Source organism: Trichoderma atroviride, chromosome 6 (genome assembly GCF_020647795.1).
Source record: "Trichoderma atroviride chromosome 6, complete sequence".
Lineage (NCBI taxonomy): Eukaryota > Fungi > Ascomycota > Sordariomycetes > Hypocreales > Hypocreaceae > Trichoderma > Trichoderma atroviride.
The window spans coordinates 432,421-452,060 of NC_089405.1; the positions used below are offsets into that span (position 1 = coordinate 432,421).

Here is a 19,640-nt window from a genome sequence, read left to right on the forward strand (position 1 = left end):
TCTTCCACCTCTCCTTCCTGGGGATTATTGGCATTTCTGTAGTTTGCCGTCAGTTTTGATTTGAAACTGTATCACGTCTTTGGTGCTTCATATCTTGATCGTTAATATGAGCCGTTTGGCGGCTTTGCTCGCGGCGGCGTCGCTATTGGCGCCCACCGGAGCCTCTGCAGGTACGGACCGATTCAGCTAGAACCACCACCATTACGATGCCCGTTGGGAAACACGACGAGACTATCATGTCCGTCCGTTTTGTGTAAAGGGGCATATTAAGTTGCAGTTTTGAACCCTGGCATCTATGCTTGAATCTTGATTCAATATCCCTCTTTACGAAGCCCCCAGATGCAAAAACTTGTACATGAATTTTACCTGATGAGAGATTCTTTCGGCTAACTCGGTGTTTGTGACATCTTCAGTTCCTCACGATATTGAATATCGTGATTTCAATGAGCTTCCTCGGTCTCTCGGAAGCCGGGCCACCGATCAATCTCCCAAGGGCTATGCGCCCTCTACTGTTGATTGTCCTAGCGAGCGTCCTGTGATTCGTCTTGGCTCTCATCTGAGCCCCCAGGAGAAGGAATGGCTGCCCCGGAGACGTAATGAGACCATTGCGCCTATTCGCGCCCTTCTGGACCGCATCTCCATCCCTGGCTTCAGCAGTGATAGATATCTTGCCAACGTCGAGAAGGATCCCACGGCTCTGCCCAACATTGGTTTGGCTGTCTCTGGCGGCGGCTACCGTGCCTTGCAAAACGGAGCTGGAGCCATTGCCGCCTGGGACGCTCGATCGACGGATGCCAACTCGACCGGTAAACTGGGCGGTCTGCTGCAGAGTGCAACCTACATCTCTGGCCTGTCTGGCGGCGGATGGCTGGTTGGCAGCATCTACACAAACAACTTTTCCACGGTCCAAGGCATAATAGACGCAGGTGCCTGGCAGTTTGACGAGTCAATTCTTGCGGGTAGGTAAAAAGCTGAAACAGGTTGAGAATGAAGTTAACGGGTAATGTACAGGTCCCAAGTCAGTTAGCCTGACAAGCTATTATAATGAAGTCTTTGACGACGTCGATGCCAAGGACAAGGCTGGCTTCGATCGTTCCATCACCGACTACTGGGGTCGCTTCCTCTCTTACCAGCTCGTCGACGTCACCAGCGGTGGCCCTGGCTACACCTTCTCCTCCATTGCCGACGACCCTGACTTCAAAAACGCGAGAGCGCCTCTCCCTTTCCTAGTCGCAGATAGTCGCCCGCCTGGAGAGACCATCATCTCCAACAACTCGACCATCTTTGACTTTAACCCCTGGGAGATGGGCTCATCCGACCCGACTCTGAATGGCTACATCCCGCTCAAGTACGCCGGTTCCAAGTTCAACAACGGCGTGCTGCCCAAGAACGAATCTTGCTTTGTGGGATTCGACAATGTCGGCTTCATCATGGGCACCTCTAGCACTCTCTTCAACCAAATCATCCTCTACCTCCAAAACGACAATGGCACAAACTCCATTGTTCCCAAAGGCATCCCCGATTTCGTCGTCAAGATTCTCACTGGTGTTTTAACCGGGCTCGGTAACGACAACAACGACATTGCCGACTGGACGCCGAACCCCTTCAAGGGATGGAACAACAAGACCAACCCCTTTGCCGACAACAACCGATTGACTCTTGTGGATGGCGGTGAGGATCTGCAGAACATTCCCTACCACCCTCATCTGCTGCAGGAGCGCAAGGTAGACGTTGTCTTTTCTGTCGACTCGTCGGCCGATACCAACGGCTGGCCCGATGGTGCCTCTCCCATTGCCACGTACGAGCGTGCAGTCAGCAAAATCTCAAACGGCACTGGATTCCCCTATGTCCCCGGGAGAGAGACTTTCCTCAACCTCGGACTCAACACCAAGCCCGTCTTTTTCGGCTGCAACTCGACCAACGTGACGGACACATCGCCCCTGATTGTCTATCTGCCCAACTACCCCTACCAGTTCCAGTCCAACCTTTCGACTTTCCAGATGTCGTACGCAGACGATGAGCGCAATGCCGTCATTACCAACGGCTGGGACGTTGTCACTCAGGGCAATGCGACTCGCGACTCCAACTGGCCAGTGTGCGTCGGCTGCGCCATGCTGTCCCGCAGCTTCGAGCGCACCAAGACTCCCGTGCCCGATGCCTGCAACAAGTGCTTCCAGCAGTACTGCTGGAACGGCACGATCCAAACAGGAACACCGGCAGACTACCAACCAAGGATCTTGGACACGCCCATCAAGATTGACAGCAACATGGGCGCGAGATCTGCCAGCGGCGCGACGGTGATGACGGTGTTGGCGGCAGTTACGTGTGCTGTGTTGCTCATGTAAGGCATTTGACCTTTATGAATTTGGAGTTTTCTTTTTTTGGCATTCATTGGATGGATTAGAAAAGAGATGCATAATGATACTATCCATCAAGGCGATGGCGCATATAGTCGTGTATTTTGTCTATTTCTTTTTGGTTTTGACGTTTTAGCCTATACTTTTGGTTCGCAGGCTGGGCTTGGTTTGGTTGGGTTATGCAAGTAACATGCTGATTTCATTAATTTGAATGACTATTCTTTTACACACTTTGTTTGCTCATTTACATGTTGTTTGTGTGTGCTCGAAACCGGCTTCTGATGTAATACTTTACAACAACCATGACATTCAAAGAATATAACAACACACAATCTCAACATCTTTGCAACTTGCTCAACTTTTGAATTCAAAAACTCCTATTTTTACTTTCCATGCAAACGGCTGGTATATTTATCCACAAAATGTTCAAATCGTAACCTCATCCACACATGTACATTCACATGCTCTCCCCTCGTCCCCTGATTTTTCAACTCGCCGCCTATGCCAGAACAGCATCCTTGCCAGTCTTTGCGCTCTCCAAGACACCCTCAATGATCCTCAGCACATCGCGGGCCTGCTCCGCCTTGACGGGAACGTCCTCGGCCTTTCCGCTGACCAGGGCATTGGCAAACTGGCTGTAAAAGGCGCGGTACGTCTCGGGCTCGAGCTGCGGGACGGGCACCTCGCTGGCCTTGCCGGTGGCCTCGTCGACGGCCGTCAGGCTGCTGTTGGCGGTGCTCTCCACGCCGTATCCGGCATCGGTGGGCTTTCCGCCGGCGCGCAGCTGGTCCTCCTGCGGGTCGAGGTCGAACTTGCGGAAGCTGCCCTTTGTGCCGCGCACCCAGTAGCGCAGCTGGCGCGTCTCGGCGCTGAGGGCGCTGATGCCGACGTTGACCAGCAGGCCCGAGGCGTAGAAGAGCTGCGCGGACACGGCGTCGGGCGTCTCGAACTCGGCGCGGGCCTCACGCTGGTTCAGCAGGCGGCCGCGGACGGACTGGGGCAGGCCGAAGAGCACGTAGGCCTGGTCGATGAGGTGCGTGCCCAGGTCGAAGAGGGCGCTGCCGCCGTGCGAGACGCCCAGCTGGCCCTTCCAGTTGGTGGGCGCGTCGGCGCGGTAGCGGTCAAAGTGCGTGTTGAACTCGACGATGCGGCCGAGCTGGCCGGCCTCGATGAGGTGCTTGGCCAGCAGGAAGTCGGCGTCCCAGCGGCGGTTCTGGTACACGCAGATGAGCTTGCCCGTCTTCTTGGAAATGTCGGCGAGTTGTTGGGCCTCGGCCGAGCTGGGCACAAAGGGCTTCTCGGTCAGGACGTGCTTGCCGGCCTCGAGCGCGCGCTTGGTCAGGTCGAAGTGGTTGTCGGGCGGCGTGGTGACGACGACGACGTCGACGTCTGGGTCGGCGATGAGGGCGGCCGAGTCTGTGTAGTGCTTGAGGTTTGGGTAGTCGGCGGGGGCCGAGTCGTTGGGCTTGGGCGAGCGCTGGACGATGGAGTGGAGAGCGAGGGAGGGGGTGGTGGTGATGAAGGGGATGTGGAAGACTTTGGCGGAGAGGCTGGCGAGAGTGTTAGTTGTTGGTTGTTGGTTGAGCTTTGACTTGACTTACCCGTAGCCTACGACGCCGACGTTGAAGACTTTGCTGGCCATTGCGATGTGGTGATGCTTTGGTATGGAATAGGAGAAGAGAAGATGAGCTGTGGGTTTTAGATGTGGTATGCCAGAGGAAGCTTGGAATCGTAGAGGGGATGCATATTTATATTTCTGCCAATTCGCCTCTTCTATCATACAATTACCAACAATCTCCACTCAATCGTTCATGAATAATGCAAGCCTCATCGCGACATTCTTCTCAGCAGCCACAAACCAGACACAATTATCAATCTACCCAAGAGGCCATTTCCCAAACAAAGGCAACTCCTGCCGCACTGAGGCTTTTGCTCGTACGCAGGCAAGTCCCTCCGTGCCCCTCCAAAGAAACCTCCCCCACCATGGCACGAGTCGCCTTTTGTTATGACGTTTTGGTTGGAAAAAAAATTGGGGAGGTTACAGGTGGTGGGGTTTATGGGCAATAAGCATACTTTTGTATGGTGAAGGGGTTTATACTGGAATGGGCGATTTTAGGAGTTTCGTCGGAGTAACTGCGATTTTTACGGGGCGAGTGTTGAGGGCGATTCCGGAAAGGGAAAGTTTAAGAGTTTGGTGGATGGGGGGCTTGGGAGAAGGCTTCTAAATTGGTTTCGAGAACCAGTGGCGACGGCTTGGATCTTTAGTTTTCTAAGTGTAGCGAAAAGGATGTCACATTAAGACACAAAGTTGCATCTTATGGTTATTTATTCTAGCATGTTTCCCGCTGCTTTTGTGTCTATACCCCGGCAAGTTGTCATAATGGACAGGTCTTGCAACCACTGCCAGCAGCACTGAATCGGACCTAAGTAAAAGACAAGCTCCACACTCCAATGCTTGAGAGAGCATAAACGCCAGCGGCGACAAAGAATGGCAGGCCCAGCCATATCCCGGACAATTTCAAGCCCAAGTTCAACGTTTGGGCAATTAACGGGGCCCCCAATATCCCACCGATGGCGCTAATCGTAGCAGTGACTGTGTATAATAAGCCAAGCTGGTCTTTTTCCACCCTCGATGCCAGGAAGAGTTGCGCTGATTGTGTGTAGCCGTACCCAAGAGTGAAGACTACCAAGCCTAACATCATTATTAGAGTGAGAAGAGTAAAATCAGCTTTAAGATCAAGGTCAGCTTACCAATCGCCAACATCCATGGTGTTGAGCTTAAACCCATCATCAGCAAACCCAAGACCGACAATACTGGGCTGACTTTGGCAGCCACCAAGTCTGCATTCCCGGCAGAGAGTCCCAACCGCATCAATAAGAATCTGTTAAAAGTCGGTAAGAGGAGAGTGTACAGAAGAATAGTAATGGCTGGTCGCATGGTGGTAAGAATGGTGGCCTTGAAAAGTTAGTCTGGCGTCTTCTAAAATGGCAGCTTCACTTACAGCCGCCAGAGTCCAGCCAAACTTGGTTGAAGTATATTGCAGCAAAAACGCCATCAACTCCTGTGCTATGATTGGCAGTAGGAAAGATGGCAAAGCGAAGAGAATGTTTCGGTCTTTGACAGCAAATTTCGCAGCTTCTCCCATGCCCTCCGTTATCGCTTTTGTCTTTTCCTTGATGCGTGTGCTCAAGGTCTTTCGGGACGACAGTAGTTGGTCGGGTACAGGTAGGGCAACAGCCTCATCTGAGGGTTCATCTCCGCTTAAGGTCTCATACTCGGCAGCGGCGTGTTGTGAAGCTTCAGAGATAAATGGCAAAACAAAAATAGAAAGAAATTCAACCATCGTTGCGACCACCATTGTCATGAGCGGACTGGATTTAATCATAATCAGGCTTCCGAGAGGAGGCGCCGCAAGCTCGGATACGAGTGTCATGGTGCTAATGTAAAACAATATTGCGGTTCTGTCAATAAAACTGTTTATTAGCCACGAAGCTCACTATCTAGGTCTGTTTAAGAAGCATGTGATTGAGAATAGTCGAGGACTAGCCTTTTGCCTTCGGGCACAGCGTCAGTGACAGCAGCCAGCACGACCGCGTTCATGACAGAGTAGCCGCCTCCGAGTAAGCGAAAGACTGCCGAAAACAATATCGCCCTTGGCTGAAATGTTTGCCAAAAATAACCTGCCATTGCTCTGTTAGATAATCGAGACTTGCATGCAGCATTATTCTGCTCATTGTTTTGCCTTGACTTACAAACCATAATTATCCATGTTTTGGGGAGCGTAATGCTAATCAAGCTGGCCGCTACTACTACCTTTCGACCCATCGAATCTGCTATAACACCATACGGAATTGTGACCAACATCCCGACGAGCAGGAGCCAGGAGAATACCCAGCCTCGAAGTACGCTGAGCTCTCCCTGTATCACGTCAAGTTTGCAATATCTCTCTTCTACATTTCCATCTTCATCAACCTTGGACGGGTCGTGCTCTAGAAAATAATGGCGACAAACGACAAGTTCGTAAATGCGCACCTCGGGGCCAGTTTTAATGTTGTCTCCGAAAGTACTGATGAGCAGAAAGAGCCCATACAGGTATACCACTTTCCAGCGGCTCCAGTGACTCGCCATCGGTGATTGGAACTCGTTGGGTGCAGTAATGGTATTCTCCAGTGTCATGGCTAAGTTGAGAAATGATGAATGCCCAAAAGGCGGGAAAGGGAGCAGCATTGCATTACTCAGGTCGCAGCAGGCTACAGCGTTGTGAGACACACTGATCTTAGCGGATATAAGATCTCGCGGTGCCTCATGTTACACGCACATTACTACTCATGTGTATCATGACCAATTATTACCTTCACTCGTGTCACTATATGTTTCCTAGGGCATAATGTGTTATCTCTATTTGAACACTAGACTTTCGCATATACTTACATTCGTACGTACTTGAATCTGAATTTTCAGCATTTTATCACGTTTCTATTCCGATGCCCTGTAGTCCTTCCGCAAAGATCATTTAGCCCATATGTACTTCAATTTCTCGACAAACTGTACTACTACTACTACCTATATGTAGGTACATGTAGATTTTTTAGTAACTTTGATGCACGGGCTGTTAGCCTAGGTCGCCGCTCCGGAGAGGAATGTACGTAAGCCGCAAATCTAGGAAACGATTCTTTCTCTTTTCTTCTTCCATTTTCGCGCTCTCTGCCTCCTTTTCTCGTCTAGGAAATCAATCCTTTTCTTGGTTTGACCTAGAGTTTAGGCTCGATTTTACCATCAACATGGGGGACACGTCTGAGTCTGTCGTTGTCGATGAGAACGTCATTGCGCGTAAGTCATTCTTAATTTTTTTTTTTTTTTTAATCATTCAGTCTCCCATTTCCCTTGAGTGCGTTCATCATCTGCTGATTGCCAGATAGACCTCCCGACTGGAGTGGAAATTATTTCCATCGTGCCCACTTGGTACTCTTCTTTTTCTCTTCCACGCTATGTATTTTGCACGGTCTAATTTCCCAAGTCCCAGCAAATATGTTTTTACTGCTAGAATAAATACTCGTGAAGCTGATGGCACTTTGAAATCGTATTTTAAAAAGGTGAGTCTACGAAACTTATACGCTTTTTTTTATGGCTTGAAAATGACAAAGACGGAATTATAGGAGAGCTCAGGCGAAATGGGTCGGATTATGTTGCGAGGTGCTTTTGAAAGCGAATCTACGTTTTACAGCTTTGCTCCTCAGAGTAAGTGATCTCGCCTAGTCTGTAATATGAGCGATATTTAAGTGTTTCATAGATGTTCCTCAGCCCGTGGGGTGGGGTGCCTGTAAAACAGCTCCAGACACATCTTTCTTTCTGGCAGAATTTCACGAAATGGACGACAAAATTCCGGAGCTACATGAGTTATGTACTCTCACAGCAAATATCCATCAACAGTCAGCCGGAAAATCCCCTAGAGGGCAATTTGGATTTCATGTCACTACTCGTAAGTAGACCGAAACATCTCATCCTTCACAGTATCTGATGATTAGCGACTAGATCTTGGGAATATCCCAACAGATAATACTTGGTGCTCAACCTGGGAAGCCTTCTTTACTCGAGCAATGAAGAATATGCTAGACTTGGAGATGAAAACCCATCGGGGTGAAGACACCGACAAAGAAATGGAGGATTTGTCGAAGAAACTCATTCATTTCGTCATCCCACGGCTGATTCGGCCAATGGAGTCTGAAGGGAGAAGCATTACGCCGGTCCTTGTGCACGGAGATCTTTGGCCTGGCAATGCCAAACACGACACTTCAACTGGTCGCCTGATGATATTCGATTCAGGAGCGTGCTGGGGACATAACGAAGGTGAACACATCTAGAAGATAATGGCAAGGTGGTAAACTTTCATCAAATTAAGCTGACATTGGATACAATAAACAGCGGATCTCGCCGAGTTTCGTGCGCCGCGTTATAGGCTTGGTACAACATATATGGTAGAGTATCATCGACATATTCCAAAGACTGAGCCAGTGGAAGACTGGGAAGACCGAAATCGTCTATATGCATTGTAATTTCTTAGATATAACCTGTCTATTTGGTGTTGGTCAGCTAATCCGAAGCAGGCGTTACGATCTTCTCTGTTCAGCGGTATTCCGTCACAATTCACCGTACCGAGCGCTGGCAATGGCGGAAATGAAATATCTGGTTGACAACTATGCTAAGGAACTTGAAGAATGAAAACTTCAGGAAACATTGAAGAAATTGTTATTCTTGGTATTTTTAAATGGTCTTTCTGCTTAAAGAATGCCAGTTTATATATAATGTCTCCCTAAGGTATCTCTAACAATTTAACCCTTCATACAAACTTCAGATTGATCTTTGTTCACGACCTCTAGTTTAATACCCATCTTTTGTTCTATTTTCATCAGAGAGCTTGGTCATAACAAATGCTCTTACTTCCAGACTTTCGCGTTTGGGTAGATTAGGATCTGAATCCGCAAGTACGCAAGACGCGTGAAAAGTGACTGAAGGACTGATAAGCGTTTATTAAATGACATTCCACAGTATACACTTACATGGAGGCTCATATAGAGGATGTGAGTCCCAGCTTGTGAATATAAAAGCCTCGTCGACTTCTTGATTGCTTAGCCAATACCACTGTTGACCTTCTGAATACTTTACAAACGAGAATCCGCCAAGATAATCTGGAGAGACTAGGTCACATGGTATGATCTGAGCTTCACTTAACGTGGCTCTGTCGCAAAAGATGAGCGGGTGGTTCTTGACGGTGTGATGTATAGGTTTCCAGAAACTGTAGACCGATATTAGTAAAAAGACATTTGAGATTCGAGATTCCATAGTACTTTATTATCCGTATGCGCCAGCTCCCATCGTTAAACTTTTGATACTCTTCTGGTGTGAGGTGCCTGCCAAGTCTCGACATACCGCTTTCGATCGTGAAGTCTATATGCATGCTTAATTTTTGAAGTTTGTCGCTCAAATTCGTGAGCATACCTGCATGGGGATTGTTGACTGGAAAGCTATAGTCTTTATGCTGAGGTACTTTAAAAATGTTTTCTCCGTCGATATGTTCTGCTTTTCGGTGCTACAGATTGCATGTGGCCAAGATCAGCTTTGATTAGCGAGAAATGACAGACAATCTTCTTATATTTTTCCTTTTTTTTTTAAGTCCCCCCTTTGCCGGTAATATATGGAAGATAATGTTACCCTTTGAGTGAAACAAAAGACTTGTTCGGTTTCGAATCTTTCTTTCAGAAGACTCTCTACATCCTGCATCTCACAGATCGGTGCTTCAGATCTGAAATAGTCATGTTCGAAACTAGACGCAGTATCGACCACCTCAAAGCCATGCTCCTCGAGCCTGATCTTCTCCTTTCGGAGCCTCAGGTCACGTATCGATACGATGCTAGACTCAAATTCGAGATTGCTACGGAAACTTTCATTTTCAAGAGGAATATCAAATTCGATGGCATATGGCTTCTCAAGATCATATTTCGGTATATCAGCCAAGTACGCCAGAGAAACATGCTCCTCAGGCGAATTTTTCCCGATTTCATATAACGATTGGACGTCCGTAGCCATCATTTTCGCTGATGAAGTGTCATCAATACTCAATTTTTTTGCAAATCATGAATAAATTAAGGCCCCTTATTCTTGCCTCGTCGTTCACACATATCTGCTACTGGCTTAGACAAACAAGGATGCAAGCCGGAGGCGCAATACAATCCGAAATCGCGTGAGCACTCGCGAAGCCTCACATGAGCCTCGTATTGGCGCATTACCTTGGCAACCTAAATTTCTGAACCAATACAAAAATTGCCGCTTTCTGCTAATGCGACTCTCACGGGCAGGCTTGCATGTGAAGGAATATTTTCCCACGAAAGGTAGGCGTCCAATTTCCGAAAGATTGCCAACACTTCCCCCTCATCAACAACGCCACAAATTTGACAGCCAATCACATGAATTTTTAATATCAACAGGATGCGGCAGCCTAATATTGGTGAATTAAGCGATACATCCCCTCAATTCGGACTCAGCACCCTCCGGTTTCAACAAGCCAATGGAAGCAAGTGACACATGCAACTCGTCTTGCAGAGGTTCATCCAGCAATGCAATTATCCTGCGGACTTTGGGGCGCGTGACGGCCGTTGAAACAGGTTTATGCAATCATCACACCACTTCATGAAAACTTGGGAATTCACAATCTCATGTTTGGTTTGATTCTGGCCTCGAGTATTTCAAGTGTCACTTCCATTATAGCCGGACCATGAGTCTGCGTCTTCGAAACCACCTCCAATTTAGCCGCCTCATGAAGCTCGGCGAGATATTTGCAGATTACCCCCATCTACAACTTTCTTACGCCATCCAGTATGATATGGCAAAGGTGCAGGTAGCCTTAACGACACAGACTCTCACGGACTTGAGATTCGTAGATAATATCATGATCGCATACTTGTACCTACGTTATTACCTCTTTCCCAAAGAAAAAGAAAAGACGCAAATTTACAAGTATTTTATATAGATTAAAATAAAACAAATATAATCAGTATTATATTGGCTCTTTTAAAATAATAGTTCATACTGTTCATTTAAACTCCATATACAACATCTAGTAATGTGTGCTAGTAATAGTCAAAGAACCACAATTTTACTTGTATATTACCTACCTAGGTATATAAAAATTACCCCTGCGAGCTAAACAATTATTGTAATATCTTCAAGTCTTAGCAACCATAGCCAAGTATAAATAGGACGCTCTAACCGTCTGCACGCTTAATAAAATTGCTTTCTAAACCGACCCGTATACTCGCCTAATGGTCTAAAGTGAGAAAATGTTAGTTAGAACTGCTTCACCACTCTCTTGTACACTTCTGATGAAAGGGAAGCAGCGTTATTGACACACCAAGCTCGTGAACTAGTATCATATACACTTTTTTTTCTTCTTCTTTTAAAACAAATCTAGACATTGTTATGTCTTCTACCGCACCGCTCTCGACCCAAGAGACCGAGACAAAAGTCTCCGATGCCGAGACCCAAGTCAACCAACAAGCCACAGCACCCGCACCGGTAGTTCAGCCATGGAAAGGCTATGTTCAAATAAAGGCTCCAGAAGCCATCAATTTCGCCGGCGACACCGGAAATATTCGCTTGATCGATGGTCGCGTTGATGGAAAGGTGGTTGGAGGTTAAACGTTTTCTACCTATGCTAGACGGGCGTGGCATGAGGCAGAGGCGCTGAGGGGACGGGCGCATGCACTGGAAATGAACAAAGACAACAGATTGTATTCTTGCCAAGTAATCAAGTCGCGAAATCAAATTATATTCTTGTGCATACGATAGATCTAACTTCAATGCTGCGTCTCTGGTAAAACCCCTCCGCCAAGGGATTATCAAACGATGCATGCGGTGTGCTCACTATATTTGTATTTTTGTCATCAGAAAGCGCGTACAAATCCATAAGCCACATCTTCGTCTCTCACCTTCTCTGATACTGGCGCCATCTTTAAAGTTTTCTGAATCAAAAACAACGAATAATGTCATTTCATCTCGAGTTTGATTCGAAAGCCAGTACCATTGATGGCCTGGGCGATGTCTGAGATACATTGACTCGTCAATCCTGTCTTCATGAACTTGGTCGCAAAGCAGCCAGTCGCTTCCTTCTACGCTGCGTATGTCGCATACAGTCAAAGGCGAGTCGTAAACTATATCCACGAGGGGCTTCCAGATGCTACGAAATGTATGAGATCAATATTCAGAGACAAAGGAAGATGAGTAGAATTAGAATACTTGACTATTCGCAATCGCCATTTTCTTTGTAGATAATTTTCCTTCTCGGCGGCTGTTAAATGTTCCAGTATAATCCTGTGGGCGTTGGAGCCAGATTCGTCTAGGATACTCAGCTATTTTTTTTTTTTTATAAAAAGAAGAGATGATTCAAAATTAATTAAAAATATATTGTGAGTCAAGGAAATAACACGACTCACCGGCGTGAACGTGACGAGCGGGCGTTAAGACAAGACCTCGATCTGCTCCTTGAGCTATCAACTCTTGTGGTGCTGTTTTTTGATGCTGTCGCAGCTAACTACATATCAGCATTAGCATCCCAGCACAGCGAAATGGTACGAGCTTACTCTCCAGTCATATATTACGACTTTCTCAGCGCCCAAGTCTCGGTGAAGCTGGGTCTGTAGTTGCTGCAGGTATTGTAGAATGCTGTTGCTATCTTCCTTGTTCGAAAAGACGGCAGCGTCCAGAACTGCACTGTCTTCATGTTGTCTGCGTAGAAACTGGAAGCCATTCACATCCAGTGCAAAAGTGTCTATGCTTTCTCGAGCATCTTGGATTTGGATTGCCGGCGTTGTTCTGAATCGGAGATTTGTCCGAGGATATTTACTCACGTCTAAAGGAGCGAATATCTGGTACGCTTTTTCCTCTTGGAGATTATCCGTCATAGTGACGTGAGAAAGCGATGCTCGAATGGATGGCATTTTGATTCAAGGTTTTTAAATCACCTGTTCATTTCCATGACTTTTCAGAGAGTAATTGTAGATCAGGGAATGATATGGATCCACTCCTATATATATACGTGGGATGCAGCACTTGAGGCACTGTACTATAAGCCCAAGCAATCTTGGCCTACCCCATAGTTGCCAGATCCCAGTAATGCCTTGTAATCTGATATTTGTTTTGGATTAGGCCCTTTTCACTATATTTAGAGGATGTGGCTTCATTACAACAACATGTATGCAGCTGCTTCAACACCGTCGTAGCACATCAAACGCGTTGAATTGCAGTTGGATCATCTCGTTAGACGTATTATTACTGACCAATTCAATCAATAGAAAATATAAATGCTAAATCCAAGAACATCTGCCAACTTCAACCGAGTTGAAGTCTTTTTCACATAACCTTATGGTTCAAGATGCATAGAAATCCCCTCAATGATGCGTCATTAAGCGCCGTATGTACCCAAATACAATAGACCATGCAGTTTAAGTTCCTCTTTTCTTTTCTTGGCCGAAATTTTAAAAAAAAAAAAAAAAAAAAGAGGCGATGTACTTTTTGTAAGACCTATTGAGGCACACTACTAGCGGGGGTGTAACATTGATGATACCCGCAGACATGTACCGACACGTACATGTATTTATTCATTGGAGCCCAGTGGGTGTCTACATGTATGATACTAGGCAGCATTGGGCATAAATCCAAGTGTGTCAGGTCGAACTTGGTTACATGTAAGATAAGAATGATGTGATCCCTCATACATGTAGGGGGGAAGCCGCGTGCCTAAACTTGGCAAAAGACGGAGTGACCATGGTGCAGATGTGCAGAACTATCGCCATGCCATCAAATTCGGAAGCTATGCGGTCTTCACAAAGTAGGTTGTAAGTCTAGTTCGCGTGTTATATGTCATACTAATGCAAACAATCTGCTGAACGCGAACTAGGGAGAAGAGATGGTCAGACGCTGTCGCATTGTCGGAAAACGAACTCGGGAAAGAAGATTTTTTTCGACTTGGCGAGATCAAAGACTCAAAAGAGCTGGTGTCTCTCATTGAAGAAATGTGTAGCACTGAGTACAACAAAAAGATCTGCTACCATTTGAACTTTTACATTCCAAAGGTTACTACCTTGGGCGCAGCTCTCGAAGTCGCTCTTGGTAATAAATCCAGATCCTATCTCGCATACTGGGGTGTTGTGCACCTGATGCTCGAGGTAAGCAGCAGTTTGTCGACGGCCTTATCTGAGACGTTGGTTTGGAGCTGATCAAGTTTGGAATACAAAAGCTGGCAGCTCGGTCTGAAGTTGTGCTTTCGCGGCTTACCACGTTGTGGACTGATGTTGCCAATCATCTCCATGCATTTGAGGCCTATAGCCCCATCATTGAGCAAGACACGCACCTTAGAGAAATCGTGCTTGAAGTGCTACTGGAGTTTTTCTCCGCGTCAGTTGCAGCTGTGAGAGTAATTAAGCTTACTCCGACTCGAGTCAGCTTAGGTATGTTTCTTGATTTGTCCCCTAACAGACTGAATTCGCTCTAATATGCACAGATTACTTGGACAGTCATGTGGAATGGATGCAACTAACGGGGAAATACAAATCGATTTCGAATAGCCTCTCGCAAACGGTGCATTTCATCAAAGAATCGTCCGAGGCAAAGATCATCCAAGAAGAGAAGAAGAGAGAAGAGATTTTCGGTCGCCTTACTCATCTGCCGATAGAAGCTGAGAGCGATGAATCTTCCATTGCCAAACTTTCAATCCAAGAGTCAGATACGCCACAGGGTTACTACTATGTTCCCTTTAGGCACAATCAAAATTTCTTTGGCCGAGAAGAGCTACTGCTTGAAATCGAGCAAAAACTGGAATCCCGCGACGATGCTCTCCGCTCACTCTCAATCTGGGGAACAGGAGGGGTAGGTAAAACACAGATTGCGCTGGAGTTTGCATACCGACAACATCGTAAAGGGGTGAAATATATTCTCTGGATTCCCAGTGAACATCATTCTGAGTCTGCCAAAGCTTTCACTCAGGTTGCCGGTTTATTGAAACTGAGTGGGGCTACTACGTCCAAGGGCCATGAACAGAACAAATTGCTAGTACTTCATTTTTTGCAGCATACAAGTAAGTGCCTTGTTTATCTTTAGGTTGAGATTAAAAAGTCGCTAACTTTCTAAAGCTGACTCATGGCTGCTTATATACGACAACATTGAGAACCAGAAACTGTTGGAAGGCTCCCTGCCATCATGTGGCTCGGGCTCTATCCTCATAACTTGCCGAAGCGAAATTCTCGCATCCTCAGTTGCAGATGAACAGATTGAAATACCTGTGCTGACGGATCGTGAAGGTAGCACACTGATGTTGAAACAATTGGGGATAGCTAACCCATCTGCTAAAGAACGTGAGCTTACAGAAGAATTCTCTAGCGAGTTGGGTGGGCTCTCTCTTGCAATCGATTTGATGTCGAGGCACATGCGGACTCGCAAAAAGGGTGTTGCGCAATTTCTCCCATACTACCGGGAGAAAAGGGCGCTATTACATCGAAACCCTCAGAGAGGCATCACAAATATTTATTACAACGGAGATTTAGAATCGTCATGGACAATCGCGTTTGGCCAATTGGATGAGCAATCTATAAAGGTCTTTAGAGTTTTATGTATGCTTGCACCGGATCGCATTCCATTAACAGTGCTTTCACATGAAGCTGTTACGAGTTCAAATCCAGAGCACAAGGAAGGCGAAAAGCTAGACGAAGAAGAGTACGTGTTACCACTACAAAGCCATTTACAATTACTGACGATCTCATTCTCAAGTCTCGAGAACATTATAGTGAATCTAGTCGATTTAGCTCTTGTACGAACTAATGACACTTCAACGATGCTTTCCGTTCATCGTCTAACTCAGCTTGCGTTTCGAGAACACCAAAAGAGCTGCCAAGTTGAAACATTCATCAGAGTCTGTAAAATACTTCGCGATCTGTTTCCACGGCAGGATAAAGGCTTCGCGTTATTCAACCACTGGATAGACTGCGAAAAGTTAGCTGAGCACGTCCAGATGCTCTGTGAAAGATACCAGTCAATGTGTCAAGCAAGTCAGTCGCTTTATCTAGAAGACTTTTCATACTTGCTCTCAGACTGTGGAAGGTAATAGAAAGAAAACGATGTTCGCCGATATAAAAATATGAGTTGCTAATGATTACGAAAGATATTTATGCGAAATTGGTCGCTATAATGCTGCTAAAGCCGTGGTCGCGACCGGATTTGCTCACTGTGGCGATCGAGTCACACTCCCCCTCTCCAATCTCTGTACAGATATGGGCGCAATACTAAACGAGCAAGGGCACGACAAAGAAGCCCTCCTAAGCTTCAAGCGAGCGCTTTCCATCCGCGAAGAACTTCTAGCTCCGGATGACTCTGAGGTGGCCAACGCGCTGAGCAACTGTGCGATTGCTCAGCTGGGAATCGGGACAGAGCCTGAAATTGCGCTAACCTGGCTACTACGATCTCTAGAGATTGATGAATCTAAGCCTGACGAAATCAAGCGGAAGGTTTTGCATCTGAAGCATTTTAATCTTTGCTTCGCATACAAAGCGTTGGGAAATTGGGATTTGTTCACCAAGCATCTCACAAAGGCGACGGAGTATGTTTTGGATGAATTTGGAGAAAATTCGCGATATTTGGTGATGTAGGTATTATTATAATATCGCTCTTCCTTGACTAATGGCCAACAGTTCAAACAACCATCTCTCTGATCTCAGAAGACGAGAAGGAAAATTAGCAGACGCTTACGAGCTGTGCAAGCGAGCGAAAGAGATTGCCAAAAAAGAAGTCGCCACGAGTCCCTGGGTCTCTGCATCGGTCTACAAGATGGGCCATATTAGACTACTACAAGGGAGAGGTGAAGAAGCTGTGTAAGAAGTCTTTTTTTTTTTTTCTCTCCCTTTTTTTTTCTTCTTTTTTTTATAAATTAGGTCTACCTGGCTAACTTTTATAAAGGGAACACCTCCAGGAAGCACTTAAAATTACTAGCCTCAACGAGCATGAGAAAGATGACCAAGGTGATAGAGCAAGGGTCTTGGATAAACTGGCGCGAGCCTTTACCATGCTTAAAAACCACGATCTGAGCAGCATGTACAGATCAGAGGCTGACGCGATCTATACGAAACTGACGGCCTCTGGAGTGTATGATCCCATTGGCGATGAAGACGAGAAATGGGAATTTCTAGTCTGCATCAAGTTCCGCTGATTTGTTTGCCAGCATCGGAGGAGGCCTTCGAGGATTAAAAGTGATGTCCCACGCAGAGAGAAATTTAATAAGAGTCGCTTCTTGATGCTTCCTCGCGATAGCAACTAAGCCGAATGCTCTTCCGTTCATTTGTAGGTAGCCAAGTGGCATACCTGCAATAGGATAGCCTGAAATATGATGATTAACATGACAATATGAAAAGCTATGGAGAGTTCCTTACCACTTCCACTGGCATGGGTAGATAGTCCACTATCTGCCGGTCCAATTATGACATCAGCGTCATATTTGTCAAGAATATAGTCAATTCCTTCATCCCTAGAGACTTTGCGAATCTTGTCGAGATATTTTTGGTACTGAGCCTCTGTCAAGTTCAAATCCGCGGCTTGCTCCAAAATTTTCTGGTTTGAATGGCCTGTTCATCAATTAGATACAAAGATGGGAGACTAGCCGTGGTCAATAGGTAAAAGCGCACCTGGTGGGAGTTCAATATCAGCGTGTTCCCTGTTGTAATCGATTAGTTCTTGTAGATTTTTGACTGGTGCGAACTCGAGATCGTCAAGATACGCTTGAAAATCTTTACGAAAATCCGTCACTACAGAAAGTCAGAACAGGGCTACTTTTTGCTAGAAACAATCGGTATAATTACGCATGATCATCAGCTTGCAGCTTTGTCCATCGATAGCGGCCGCTTCTGGCTTGATAAGAGGCACTTTCTCGGAGAACTTGCGTGCTTTGAGCTTTAACGTGTCGTATGCGTCTTGAAATTTGCGATTCTAGTATGGTATTAGCTTCAGACAGCACTACATCCAGTATATGGCTTACCATTTCAGCTGTAGCACTCTCCTCTGGTGCCATATACGCTGGCGGAAATATCCATTCCGTGTAGTCCACAGCAGCGACAGAAAATTCACTCATAGATCCAGGAAGCACGCTCGTATACCCACCAGCCGGACACCCAGGGGTATCTTCTTCCCTGAGAACGTCTAGGAAGGCGGCGATATCATAAGGGGTCTTGGCCATTGGTCCCGCAGAGTCCATGGTATGAGAAACTGGAATCAGTCCTTTTTGAGATATAAGGCCAATTGTCGGCTTGATGGTGTACACCGAAGCACGGCCGGCCGGGCAAATCAGCGATCCATCCGTCTCTGTGCCCACACTGAGCGGCGTATAACCGGCAGCCACGACAACAGCTGGCCCAGAAGAAGACCCTGAAGGGCTCTGTGGAAGATTAGTAGCTAAAACATGGGCCTTGAGATGGATGTTTCTCACGCTATGACCGTCTTTTGAGTCGTTTGCAAGCACTCCGCCACGAACATACGGCGATTGACACTGGCCGCCTAGAGCAGACCAACCGCTGGGCAGGCGCTCTCCCCTAGTCGCTAATTAGTGTGCATCACTTGTCTTGCAGAGAAGATGAGTATACCGAAAGTTGGATAGCTCCTAAAAGAACGGCGGTTAATAAAGATGGCGCATGGCTAGAAATGGAGGCATCATGACTTACGCTCAAATTTGCTTTGCCCAGAATTATCATACCAGCAGCAATAATCTGCCAAATTTTAGAAACTGACTTTGCATGGTCAATGCCGGTAAAGCCATACCTTATCCACTAGGCGCGCATTTTCTCGAGGTCGAGCATCTTGAAGCGCTTGACTCCCAGAAGTGCTTTTCATACCAAGCTCGGGATGCGTATTTATGTTGTCCTAGTAAGGATCAGAATGTCAGATGCTTGTCGGCTAAAGGGATAGTGACCAAAAAAAAAAAAAAAAAAAAAATAGAGGACTTCACCTTCAGAATGACCGGGATACCGTGAAGTTTGCTTCTGACTTTGCCAGCTGCCCTCTCCGCATCCAAAGCCACCGCGATTTTTTGAAGCGCCTCCCTCGACGGCATCGAGAGCATGCCGTGAAGATAGTCGTCATGGCGTTGAATTTGATCTAGATAGAGGTCGACGAGATGAGAACTTTTGATCGATCCCTCTTCCAAAAAGGCCTGCAACGTTTCAGTGTCGACAGTCAAGACGTCAAGATGAGGGACGGCCATGTTGAAGTCAGCGCGTGGCTTTGCAGAGAGCATCCACCCAGAACGAATGAACCAAAGAAGCGAAAGGGGCGCGCAAATCAACAAGCAGACTGCTATCTTTTTGATTGTCGCGCGATACATGGAAAATGGAGGAGAAAGCTCGGCGCTTTTAGCTGCAGGCATGGTAGCCAACTCTGAATACCATCACCGACGTCGGTAGCTATCAGCGCACAGAGTTGTTAGGAAAGCCCAAAGTCATATGATGCAAGTCGCAGTGCTGCATCCCTAGTTCGTAAGCACGCACGGGCTATTACGGCACACAGGGCCGTGGCTGTCTGCCTTGCGAGGGCCACTGGATCAGCAATGTGTGCGTGCTGTTTGTTTGTATGCAGAGTCGGGTACATGGTTACACAAAGGGCATTACGAGAGGGCTGTGCCAAAGAGGAGAGGGGCTTCAGTACGTACCAGTACCAGCACAGCACAGCTCTCGTCTTATAGAGTGTCGATATTTTATTAT

General features: G+C 46.7%; 9 protein-coding genes across 9 annotated transcripts; 6 read left to right on the plus strand and 3 right to left on the minus strand.

Annotated features, from left to right (window-relative positions):
* Positions 1–106: 106 nt before the first annotated feature.
* Positions 107–2,345, plus strand: TrAtP1_010759 (uncharacterized protein; the record flags this gene model as incomplete). The annotated part of the gene is made up of 3 exons (XM_014092211.2): positions 107–170; positions 414–959; positions 1,012–2,345. The coding sequence occupies 3 exons, from the start codon at positions 107–109 to the stop codon at positions 2,343–2,345; spliced, it is 1,944 nt and encodes a 647-aa protein (XP_013947686.1).
* A 511-nt stretch (positions 2,346–2,856) lies between these two features.
* TrAtP1_010760 (uncharacterized protein) lies at positions 2,857–3,999 on the minus strand (the record flags this gene model as incomplete). The annotated part of the gene is made up of 2 exons (XM_014092212.2): positions 2,857–3,907; positions 3,959–3,999. 2 exons carry the CDS (start codon positions 3,997–3,999, stop codon positions 2,857–2,859), a joined length of 1,092 nt encoding a protein of 363 aa, XP_013947687.1.
* Positions 4,000–4,780: 781 nt separating this feature from the next.
* TrAtP1_010761 (uncharacterized protein) lies at positions 4,781–5,791 on the minus strand (the record flags this gene model as incomplete). Its single annotated transcript, XM_014092213.2, has 3 exons — positions 4,781–5,049; positions 5,109–5,313; positions 5,360–5,791. The coding sequence occupies 3 exons, from the start codon at positions 5,789–5,791 to the stop codon at positions 4,781–4,783; spliced, it is 906 nt and encodes a 301-aa protein (XP_013947688.2).
* Positions 5,792–7,064: 1,273 nt separating this feature from the next.
* On the plus strand, positions 7,065–8,577 carry TrAtP1_010762 (uncharacterized protein; the record flags this gene model as incomplete). The annotated part of the gene is made up of 8 exons (XM_014092214.2): positions 7,065–7,188; positions 7,278–7,320; positions 7,376–7,451; positions 7,515–7,596; positions 7,649–7,837; positions 7,891–8,205; positions 8,281–8,407; positions 8,463–8,577. Exons 1-8 carry the CDS (start codon positions 7,140–7,142, stop codon positions 8,575–8,577), a joined length of 996 nt encoding a protein of 331 aa, XP_013947689.1. The 5' UTR covers positions 7,065–7,139.
* A 1,092-nt stretch (positions 8,578–9,669) lies between these two features.
* TrAtP1_010763 (uncharacterized protein) lies at positions 9,670–9,921 on the plus strand (the record flags this gene model as incomplete). Its single annotated transcript, XM_066114832.1, has 1 exon — positions 9,670–9,921. The coding sequence occupies one exon, from the start codon at positions 9,670–9,672 to the stop codon at positions 9,919–9,921; it is 252 nt and encodes an 83-aa protein (XP_065970929.1).
* A 1,273-nt stretch (positions 9,922–11,194) lies between these two features.
* TrAtP1_010764 (uncharacterized protein) lies at positions 11,195–11,669 on the plus strand. The gene has a single exon (XM_066114833.1). It carries the CDS (start codon positions 11,332–11,334, stop codon positions 11,548–11,550), a length of 219 nt encoding a protein of 72 aa, XP_065970930.1. The 5' UTR covers positions 11,195–11,331; the 3' UTR covers positions 11,551–11,669.
* A 786-nt stretch (positions 11,670–12,455) lies between these two features.
* On the minus strand, positions 12,456–12,848 carry TrAtP1_010765 (uncharacterized protein; the record flags this gene model as incomplete). Its single annotated transcript, XM_014092216.2, has 1 exon — positions 12,456–12,848. The coding sequence occupies one exon, from the start codon at positions 12,846–12,848 to the stop codon at positions 12,456–12,458; it is 393 nt and encodes a 130-aa protein (XP_013947691.2).
* Positions 12,849–13,701: 853 nt separating this feature from the next.
* On the plus strand, positions 13,702–15,723 carry TrAtP1_010766 (uncharacterized protein; the record flags this gene model as incomplete). The annotated part of the gene is made up of 7 exons (XM_066114834.1): positions 13,702–13,745; positions 13,808–14,075; positions 14,147–14,357; positions 14,411–14,983; positions 15,039–15,206; positions 15,258–15,618; positions 15,690–15,723. 7 exons carry the CDS (start codon positions 13,702–13,704, stop codon positions 15,721–15,723), a joined length of 1,659 nt encoding a protein of 552 aa, XP_065970931.1.
* Positions 15,724–16,172: 449 nt separating this feature from the next.
* TrAtP1_010767 (uncharacterized protein) lies at positions 16,173–17,104 on the plus strand (the record flags this gene model as incomplete). Its single annotated transcript, XM_066114835.1, has 3 exons — positions 16,173–16,498; positions 16,590–16,769; positions 16,855–17,104. 3 exons carry the CDS (start codon positions 16,173–16,175, stop codon positions 17,102–17,104), a joined length of 756 nt encoding a protein of 251 aa, XP_065970932.1.
* Positions 17,105–19,640: the final 2,536 nt, after the last annotated feature.